At 35.4% G+C, this 11,864-nt stretch overlaps 1 protein-coding gene across 1 annotated transcript; it reads left to right on the forward strand.

Annotated features, from left to right (window-relative positions):
• The first annotated feature begins 1,581 nt into the window (after positions 1-1,581).
• On the forward strand, positions 1,582-3,228 carry LOC146918141 (uncharacterized). Its single transcript, XM_085722003.1, has one exon. The coding sequence runs from the start codon at positions 1,582-1,584 to the stop codon at positions 3,226-3,228; it is 1,647 nt and encodes a 548-aa protein (XP_085578129.1).
• Positions 3,229-11,864: the final 8,636 nt, after the last annotated feature.

An 11,864-nucleotide genomic window follows, 5' to 3' on the forward strand; every position in this document is an offset into this window, starting at 1 on the left:
ATTTTCAAGAGGAAAAATTGATACCACACTTTTTAGAAAAACTCATAACTCAGACTTACTCATTGTCCAAGTTTATGTTGATGATATCATTTTTGGTGCCACAAAAATAAAAATGTGTGAAGACTTTTCCAATCTCATGCAAAGTGAATTTGAGATGAGCATGATGGGTGAACTTGGTTTTTTCCTTGGTTTACAAATCAAACAACATCCAAATGGAATTTTCATCAGTCAAGAAAAGTATGTCAAAGACATTCTTAAAAAATATAAAATGAATGAGGCAAAAATCATGGTCACCCCTATGCATCCATCCTCAAGTTTAGATAAAGATGAGAATGGAAAATCTGTTTCTGAAAAAGAATATAGAGGCATGATAGGCTCATTATTATATTTGACTGCTAGCAGACCTGACATAGTGTTTGCAGTAGGCTTATGTGCTAGATTTCAAACATGTGCAAAAGAATCTCATTTAACTGCAGTTAAAAGGATTTTTAGATATCTAGTAGGTACTACTGATCTTGGCCTTTGGTATAGAAAAGGTTCTAGTTTTGATCTTGTAGCCTATTGTGATGCTGATTATGCTGGAGACAAAGTTGAGAGGAAGAGTACAAGTGGAACCTGTCAATTCTTGGGACAAGCTTTGATTGGATGGTCTTGCAGAAAGCAAAACACCATTGCACTCTCCACAACTGAAGCTGAGTATGTCTCTGCAGCAAGTTGTTGCTCTCAAGTTTTGTGGATCAGAAATCAGCTGGAAGATTATTCACTAAGGTACACAAATGTTCCTATTATGTGTGACAATACAAGTGCTATTAATCTTTCTAAAAATCCAATTCAACATTCTAGGTCTAAGCATATTGAAATTAAGCATCATTTCATTAGAGACCATGTTCAGAAAAAGGATATTGCATTAAGCTTTGTTGATACTGAAAATCAACTAGCTGACATTTTTACAAAACCATTAGTTGAGGATAGATTCAATTTTATTAAAGAAAAATTGTTAATCATGAAAAATCCCAACAAAGGTTGATCACTGTAAACACTAAGGGCCATAGACCAACCCCCTTGATGCTCTCTGATCCAAAATCAGAAAGTTCAACTAAGATCAGAATGTTTGCAAAGTTCAGAATGTTTGCAAAGTTCAGAATGGTCAACCAAGTTCAGAATGTTCGCATCTGATAAAAAGGTTCAGAACTGACATTCTTGATAAATTAAATAATTCATTTATAAAATGATTATCTACTTCTTTTAGGATCCTTCCATATCTCTAGCATTTAATGCTAACCTAAAAGGAACCTTTTTTTGGTTTTTAACCACTAGGTAATGGTAAAAAGGTCAACTACACCTTTTCTACTTCCCTCATTTAACGGCTACTTTTTCTCTCTCCTCTCTGTACCGTTTTCTTTTCCTCTTTCCCCATATAAACTGCCATCATCAAACTTCTTCCACTTCTCCACTCTCACACGTTCACTTCTATATATCCAACTACTCCTTTCACTAACTCCTCACTTCAAACTTTTTCATTTCCTTCTTTCCCTCTCTCTCCAAAAAACCTAAAAACTCTGTCTTTGTCTTCGTTCCCAAATGGCTCGAACCAAAACAACATCTCCATTGTCTGAAGATGACTCAACCCCTATTGCTCGTTCTCAACCACCATCTCAAACCGCTGCTGAATCAAACTCATCACCTCTGAACGAAACCCCTGTCCACACCATCCTTCCAGACGAAATTATCCCAATCACTGAACCTTCCAAAAACACCAAATCATCCAAACTTAAGACCAAAAAGAAGGTTATTAAACCTAAGGCAACTAGAAAATCCTCAAGGATTATGTCTGGATCCTCATCCTCCAAAACCAAAACGGTTTCTCACGTAGATCTCACAGACTCCGTAGAAAAGGATGATAGTGACGAAACTCTCTCTGAGTTCATGAAGGCTTCAAAAGCTGAGTTTAAGAAGAAGAAAGGAAAGACTCAAGTGATTGAGACTCCTCCAGCATCTGAACCTTCAGAAAAGAATTCCACTTCATTTGAAGAAGAAGAAGAGAAAGAAGCTGACCCTCCCAAGCATGGAAAAGGGAAGGATGTCAAACTGATTGCATCCTTGATGAAAGCTGAGAAGGAAGCAAAACAATCTCAAAGACCAGTAAGCAAAGCAAAATATTTTGACTTTGCTGATCTTAAGAAGAAAAACTGGAACTTACGAGAATACACTGATTCTCAAGAATGGACCCACTTTGTGTCCCTCCAAGACCTCACCTTTGAAGATTTAGTAAGAGAGTTCTATAGCTCAATGAGAATCAAGGATAAGAAGAAAGAAAAGATGCTCATCACCACTGTCAAGGGAGTAGAAATCAAGATTACCAAGGAATTCCTCTCAAAAGCTTTGAGAATCCCTAATGAAGTTGATCTTGAAGGAGAAGAAGGTGACTACACCTTCATGAGATTCACCTCAAAGACTCTAGCTCAACTTCACATAACCACCTCAAACATGCCAACTCCTACAGCCTCAGAAACTACTGGATCTGTGAAAAGGCACTCAGATCAGAAGGTTAAGGTAACAAAGAAGAGAAAACTTGAAAAAGTCAGGAACTTGTCAAGTATTCATTGGCAAGAAGAAAATGAAGCCTCTGATGATGACATGGCTGATTCTCCTCCAAAGGAAGATGAACCCCCAGTTGTTAGTCTCTTCCAAGGAGTTGCAGAATGTGCAAAGAACATTCTCAGACAGCATGCAGAAGATCAGAATGTTAAGGAATCTCTGAAGGAAGATGAAGTTGCTGGTCAAAGGGAGATCCAAGATGGAATTGTCTCTCATGAGAAAGGAGAAGAGTCAACTCAAGAAGCATCCAAGATTGCTACAAACCCTGGAGAAGAACCTCAGAAAAATGATTCAACCATTGCTGCTGCAGTTCAGAATGTTACTGCTTCACATGCTGATCAACTACAGAAAGTTGATAGAGTTGAAGAAAATACTGAGAAAACAGCTCAGAAAGTTGCTGATGATCTTGAAGAAGCATCTCAGGAAGATGACCAAGACATGCATGATGTGGCTGAAATTCTTATCTCTCAAAGGATGAGTGAGGGACATGATAACATGGACTCTCAAGAGATTGAGCAAGAAGAAAATCAAGCTGGTTTTGATCTAAATGTGGAAGATCCCAGCTCTGATTTGAATGTGTACCAAGATGCACAGCTTGATAACAATGAGGAAGTGCTTCAGGAGACTTAGGAAATGATTCAGGAACTTCAAGAAAATCCTGCAATCATAGTTCAGAATGTTCAGACAAACGCAACTGCTGAACCAAATCTGCCTCAAGAAAATGAAATGTCTGTTGACCCCATTCCTCAAGCATCAGGATCACTACCTTCTGCTGAAGTCCAGCTCATGGCTCAACAAACTCCTCAAAATCAGAATCTCAATTTCTCCACTTCCACCATGGAATCAGAAGTTGGAAAGTTTTTTGTTTCTCCTCTGCCCACTCCAAATGTGGTACCTTCTCCACCACCAGTCACAAACAAAAACACTAGCAAACTGCCAAACATTCCCAACCTCTTTGAATCTCTGGATACCTTTGTCACCAAAGATGGTCCTTCTAAGGAAAAGGTTGAAGCATCTGTTCCTGCTCCCTCTGCTAAACCATCCAGAGCTGAGAAAATGGCTGCCAGGGCTCTTAGGGTCTCCACTAAGACTCATAAGATTGCTTGTGTGCTAGCTAAATGGACAATTGATGTTCAAGCTCCTGGTCTTGCCATGGACCCTCCTGTTTTTGAAGATCCTAGTGTATTTGACTCTGAGCCCTCTTCTGACTCTGGGGATTCCACCCCTTAGTTCTCTGGTCTTGTCTTGTACCTCCTTAACTTTTTGCAGATGACAAAAAGGGGAGAAGCTTTAGGATAATTATGATAATTATAATTATGTCTTTAAGTTTCTAGGTTAAGGCCCTAAATAGGTCAGTGATCAAAACTTGTTGGTTGAAGTTCTTAAAACTTCACCTTTTTGCCTTTTGTTCGATCACATATGCATTTATAATTTCTTTTTTGTTTTTGAACCATAGGAATCATAAAATTGTACTGAATGCATAATATCAATGAGAATGAATATGATTTTGGTTCAAATATGAATGTTTTTATTTATGCCATAAATTATAAAAGTGAGGGGGAGCTTTATAAAGCTTTTAAAAACTCACTGCATGAATTATAAAAATGAGGGGGAGCATCAAAATAAATTTTTCAGCTCTGAAACTCCTCATATATATAATCAAAATCCATTATCCTAAATCATAGGTTTGTCATCATCAAAAAGGGGGAGATTGTTGAGGCAAAATCCCTAAATAATTTTAAAGATAACAAACCTTGATGATTAAGGAATTAATGGACTTTGATTAATTTGTTGGTATTTAACTTGTGCTCTTGAGTGGTTAATTAAGACAGGAACAAGTTTCAATTCATACCAAGAAACAAAGAATCAAAGGACATAAAGACTTAAGAACTCAATCAGAGTTCAGAAAGTTAAAAGAGTTCAGAAGGTTGGACATAGTTCAGATGGTTGTTCATGATGAACATCAAGAACCAAGCCCAGATATTCATAAACAAAATGAAGAACATGCAAGGTCTACGTGACTTAAATAAAAGCCCAGTAAAGTACAATGACTAATATCAATCAAGGAATAAAGGCAGTTAATTGATTAAAGTCAAAGAGGGCATCTTCAACGTTCATTCAAGACTATGAACATTTGAAGTACAAAACATCAGGAATATTCCATCAAGAATATCATCCTAGATGTTTTCTAAGCTGCACTTCATAAATGTTTCACTATTAGGATTTGATTACATCAAATGAAAGTCTTACAAATCATCCTAAGTGAAACAAAAAGGAACATTCTGAAGTCCCCTGAGTTCAGAAAGTTCGATCCTGCTCCATGCTTTTTCTGACATGAACAGTATAGTTGTTGGAAAGAAAAAGGCAAAGACAAAAGCAAGATCAAATCTTTTTCAACAAGATTTCGACACATAAGGGAGTTGGTACTGTACAAAGCAAACCAAATCCCCTAAAGCATGGAATGAAAGTGACAGCTCCACTTTATGAGATCCTGCACTTGTTCCAAGGCAGATTGCAAAGAAAATCTGACCAAGGAACATTCTGAAGTCGTACAAAGCAAATCTTCAAGTACAACCCAGAAATTCATGTGACATTCATCTGCAAAAAGCCCAGATGCACATCTGACCGTCAATTCACATGAACCCAGATGAAGATCATCAAGAACACAACAATATTCTGGAAAATTCTCAAGAACACAACAACATTCTGAAGTATTCTCAAGAACACAACAACATTCTGAAGTATATCAGTTTTGCCCAGAATTCAAGTGTAAGTTGGTGGGTCCCATGACACGTGGCACAAGACCAGTGGACACTCTCCAACGGCTACAAAGGTTCAAGAAACTCTATAAAAAGAGATCAAGGCCTCAGCATAACACACACCTTTGCAAAGCATACAAGAAAACAACATAAGAGTGTTTGAAGCTTTAGCAAAAACATTGATCATCACAAAGATTCCAAGAAGTCTTCAAAGTGTACATCAATATTTCTCTTATCTTTTTAAAGATAAATCTCTTCCTTCATTTCTTTTTTGTCTGATCTGTATCATTCAAACTCCATACAAACTCCATACAAATTGTAAACAAAGTCTCATCTAGCTTTAGGGGTACTAAAGTATTAGGTTGAGCAGAAAGGTGTAAAGTCTAAGTAGGTAACTTAGCAAGAAAGGTGCAAGCCTGCTGAGGCTTAGAGAATACAGGTTGTGTAATTGTTCAGGTGAACAGAGTTGTACGGTGCAGGATTTGAGAAGTTATCTCAAGCATCATAGTGGAAAATCTCACAAAACTGTGAGGAGTAGACTAGCCCACATTGGGTGAACTACTATAAATTTCTGTGTGTCCTTCTTCTCTTCTCTTTACTCTTTAATTTCAGTAAACACAACACACACACAAACACATTTAATTAACTTAACTGTTTAAACTGTTCTTCAGACTAACACTTCAGAACGTTCTGAAGTCTGTCAGTTAACTTAACCATTCCAAGTTTTCAACTTTAGAATAAAATTTTAAGTGACAGGTTTAATTTTAAAAGGGTCACAATTCAAACCCCCCCCCCTTCCTTGTGACTATATTATTTACTTCAAAAACAAGCCCATCTACAACTGTTCGATTAACTACTGCACTGTAGAAAAATCGTTCAAGAATTACACCTTCAAATATGGTTCTAAGACCACTCTTTAATATTGAAACCATTCAAATTAATATGGTATTATTACCATTCTATTATGGTGCTGAGACCACTCAAATTAATATGGTATTATTACCATTCTATTATGGTGCTGAGACCACTCAAATATGGTGTTACCACCATTCTAACTTCTCCAAAACATCAATATGGCACTACGACCACTCAAATATGGTGATACCACCATTTCTCCTTAAATAGAAAATTATTAAAATAATTTATATACTGTTAAGATCATTCTTTAATTCCAACGGGACATTAGTATTACGAAAGGGACTATGATCTTAATAGTACTCTATATTCCGAAGAATCATATATTATCGAAGGGACTATGAACTCAAGACCAAGGGATTATGGTCTTAAGAACACTCTTAATACCGAAGGGACAGAAAAGAGTAGAAGCAGAAGAAACTCGCTATCGCAAGACGGAGGGAGAAGAGAAGAAAAGAATTCCCGACCACTCAATGAAATTCTTTTCGGTGTAAAGAATGAGTGGGGCGAACTTCTCCTTTTATAGGGAGAGTTTGTAACAAAAAACGAGTGACTTGGGGATTAAGTCTGCTTAATCCTTAAGCAAACGCGTTTTGTTTCTTAATTGGATATATCCAGAAGTTTCTGGATAAGCGTTTTGGATCGGGTCGGATCGTAACAAATTTATTTGTTACGCGTAGCGCTTACAGATAATGATTAAATTAATTAATTAATTAATTTTACATTTTCAAGTAACAAAAAATATATATATATATATCATTTTTTTTAACCCACGACCCATATATAAACACTTACTAGTTGGGGTGACCCTCCAATGTGAGACATTTTTAAGTCACACCCACACACTAGTTCTTTCATAGTGTTTTTCTTTCCAATTTTCTTCACTAGAATTAACTAGTGTTCCAACAATCCCCCACTTGACTTCAAAATGGTTACGTAAATTGTTTCCATAAGATTTGCTAATATACAAAGGTGTCGCCAACAACTTGAACCTTTGCATAGTGGAAGGTATTCTGATTTAACAAGAGTTGCTTACAGCATTGAACTCTATCTCAGACATAGAATCCACACACAAACCTTTTCATAGGTGTATTCTAAAAGCCCGTGCGTTTTAAGGCCATGCACGTGTATCCCGGTTTTAACGAATTCTCTAGGAATTCTGCCTCGAAATTCCATAGGATCGGCCTAAGTTCCACATTCGTATAGGTGAGTCTATCAAGGGTGCTCATGTAGCTGTGTACCCCACTCAACATAGAGTATAGATCTCATTAAGAGTTACTATTACCTCATCCTTCTTTCGATGCAGGATCATGCTTTCTATATTCTTTCTCTCATAGCATGTTCTACCACTTCATGACTTGTTTTTACCCATTGAACCTATTTCTTGGGATCTCCAGTCATGTAGGTCGGGTTACCATCACTTGTGGGCTATAGGCATTAGTCCCATCCTACTGGATGTTTCTTGGACTTTCTCTCTATTAAGTCCTTTCGTCAAAGGATCAGCTAAGTTTTCATTCGTACGTACAAAATCAACTCTAGCCGCTCCATTTAGAGATACACTCTCTAATCGTGCTATGTTTTCGCCTTATCTATCGTCTCTTACCATTGTAATAACGATTCTTAATCTTTGCAATAGCCGCAGTACTATCACAATGAATTAACACAGCAGGTAACGGTTTTTCCCATAGAGGGATCTCAGCTAGTAAGGATCTTAGCCAACTTGCTTCTTCACTAGTTTTCTCTAGTGTTCTCATCTCAGATTCATTCCATAGTGGACTGAGTCAATATCATTTGTTTTAACAAACAACTCCTCTAGTGATGCTCAATGTGCGAACACTAGTCGCTAAATATTCATCTGAAAGATGTTCTATTTTATATCTTGTACCATTTAAGTATAATATGTTACTCCTAGTGAAGTAATCTTAGAGTCATAGTCTTCTTAAGGCACCTCATGACTCTTTCTATAGCATGGCAATGCTTCTCATCCGTCTACTAGTAAACATGCACAAGAGTTTCACGACATCGACAATGTCGGATCTAATACATTCAGTGGCATACCTAAGTGCTGCCAATGATGCTCGTATATTTTTTTTTCTAGCTCCATCTCAAGTGTTCTTACACTTGGATCATAATATATGATTGCAAGTTTACGGTGAAATAATTACATTTCCTTAAGATCTTCTCAACTTTGTGAGATTTATCAAAAAAGTTATCTTTTCTGATCTAGTAATCTTGAAACCAAGAATTACTTCAATTTTTGTCTAGGTCTTTCTTATCAATGTTGTTGATAAACAATGATTTCACATAATTCATAACATGAATCTTTAAATCAAATATGAGCAAGTCGTCTTCATAGAGACATATGACCGTGCAAATATTATTTGTCACTTTCATTCACTTTATACTCATTCGATAGCATTAGAATGTCAAATTTTTCATGTCATTCCTTAAGAGTTTATTTTAGACCTCACAAAGAATTATCTAACTTACAGACTTTGTTTTCTTGTCCATGAATCGCAAAATTTTCAGGTTGTTCCATATAGATTTGTTCTTCTAGTTCACCATAAAAAGGCAACTTTCACATCCATTTGGAGTACTATCGAGTTATAAACGGCGGCTAAAGGGATTAGTACTCTTATGGATATGATTTTCGTGACTGGTGAATGAATGTCGAAGAAGTCTATATTTTTCTCTTTGTCTAAAACCTTTGACTACAAGGAAATCCTTGTATTCATCAACCGTCCCTTCAGGTTTTAGTTACCTTTTCGAAATTCCAAATACAACCGATTGATTTTGCAACCATGAGTCAAGTCAACTAAGTTTCATGTTTTGTTAGACTCTAGAAAATCCATTTCATCGTTTATTGCTTCTTGCCATAATTCAGCATCCATTAAGGATATAGCTTTTTAAGGCTTAATGGATCTTCTTCCATTGTATAAACCAAGTTCATACTCTTTAGCAATTTTAGCTTTCTTACCTCCTTGAGGTTCTATAACATTTCGTACGATGTTTTCATAACTATTTCTGATAACATGAATGTGATCAGATTTAGTGCCCCCACTAGTTCTTAATTTTTAAAGGGGAATTTAATTTGCCCCCCACTAATGTCGTGCTCCCATTAGAGCCCCCACTAGTGCCCCCACTATTCTTTAGTTAAAGGGGTAAATGTTTACATAGAATTCGACATCTTTTAAATTCTATGATCACTTTAACATTTAGGTCATAAAACCTATATGTTTCGTTATTTATCGCATACCCGATGAATACATATTCACAGGCTCTACTAGTGAGTTCAACTCTCATGGGGTCTAGGATCTAAATATAGTCCAGACAATCCCAAGTTCAAAAATAAGACAAGTTGGATTGTCTTTTCTTCAAAAAAATTCTTAATTAGAATTTTTGTTCTTAGACTTGGGTACTCTATAAATTTCAATTTTCGTTATAAAAATTGAACATTCAAGCACATCAATTTTATTTTCCAAAATTCACAGTCATCAATAAATATGATAAAAATATCATTTTATCATTTCTAATTTATGTGTCATCAAATTAACACATATCATAATTTATTATGTTTAGAGATTCATATCCTCTAAATTCTGATTTATATGAACTTTTGGTTCATATATCTTGACTGCAATAAATAAAATTGTCTACTTATATAACTTTGGAATTAAGTCCAAGTTACTCAAGTTTAAAATTAAATACTTGTTCGTGATCAATTTTGATATGTCAAATATTAAAATCACACAACTAATAACATAGAAGGAGAATTTAATTTTTAACATACCATCAAAGTGCAATTTTTTTCCACAAGAATGCATGGTACACAAGTTTCTCTTTAAGTCTGAGTCAACTCAGTCTTATTCAATAGAAATCTGAAATTCAGATTCTTTCTAATATTTAGAGCATCCAACATGTCTAAATATCCAGTATACCATTAAATTTATGGCAATTCTTGTTATTGTTTTAAAATAACACGTAAGGGACATTAAGTTTTATATAAAAATAAAACTTTATCATTTTCCATTCTTTGTTACTATTTTTGTAACAAATGAAACTAAATTATTTTATCTTGTTACTGTTTTTGTAACAAAAAATACGCGACACTCGCATTATGAGCTCCAAATGTATTTCTCATGTTTTGTAACAATCAAAACTTGTTTGGTTCTGTAACTAATAATTTGTTTTGTAACAAATTATTGTTTTCATCAAATAAATTTTTAGTGTTGTTGATTGAAACAACAATCACTTCATCGTTTCAGTCGAAAGATGTAAATCTATAGCTTGATTTATCCTTAATGTGTTTAGGGACAACTTAACCTCAATAAGTAACTTCTTCGGTAGACATAGCATATCGAAACGTCAGAAAATTGTTGTTTTTGGATTTCCAAACTGTTAAATTTGAATTTCCAAATTCTATCATCTACCGAAGTTGTTACTAGGTTGAGTCACGACCATGTCGCTCTCTTTAAGACGTTTCGTGGCACTGCCCAAAATTGTGCAAGGTAGACTATCAACCACGCCGCCTCCAGGATAAAACAAGCCCAGCTACAACTGTTCGATTAACTACTGCACTGTAGAAAAATCGTTCAAGAATTACACCTTCAAATATGGTACTAAGATCACTCTTTAATATTGAAACCATTCAAATTAATATGGTATTATTACCATTCTATTATGGTGCTGAGACCACTCAAATTAATATGGTATTATTACCATTCTATTATGGTGTTGAGACCACTCAAATATGGTGTTGAGACCACTCAAATATGGTGTTACCACCATTCTAACTTCTCCAAAACGTCAATATGGCACTACGACCACTCAAATATGGTGATACCACCATTTCTCCTTAAATAGAAAATTATTAAAATAATTTATACTGTTAAGATCATTCTTTAATTCCGACGGGACATTAGTATTACGAAAGGGACTATGATCTTAATAGTACTCTATATTCCGAAGAATCATATATTATCGAAGGGACTATGAACTCAAGACCAAGGGACTATGGTCTTAAGAACACTCTTAATACCGAAGGGACAGAAAGGAGTAGAAGCAGAAGAAACTTGCTATCGCAAGTCGGAGGGAGAAGAGAAGAAAAGAATTCCCGACAACTCAATGAAATTCTTTTCGGTGTAAAGAATGAGTGGGGCGAACTTCTCCTTTTATAGGGAGAGTTTGTAACAAAAAACGAGTGAATTGGGGATTAAGTCTGCTTAATCCTTAAGCAAACGCGTTTTGTTTCTTAATTGGATATATCCAGAAGTTTCTGGATAAGCGTTTTGGATCGGGTCGGATCGTAACAAATTTATTTGTTACGCGTAGCGCTTACGGATAATGATTAAATTAATTAATTAATTAATTTAACATTTTCAAGTATATATATATATATATATATATATATATATATATATATATATATATATATCATTTTTTTTTTACCCACGACCCATATATAAACACTTACTAGTTGGGGTGACCCTCCAATGTGGGACATTTTTAAGTCACACCCACACACTAGTTCTTTCATAGTGTTTTTCTTTCCAATTTTTTTTACTAGAATTAACTAGTGTTCCAACGCTTCAC

This window comes from Medicago sativa, chromosome 6 (assembly GCF_051527215.1).
Source record: "Medicago sativa cultivar Bolivia chromosome 6, Bolivia_mono, whole genome shotgun sequence".
NCBI lineage: Eukaryota > Viridiplantae > Streptophyta > Magnoliopsida > Fabales > Fabaceae > Medicago > Medicago sativa.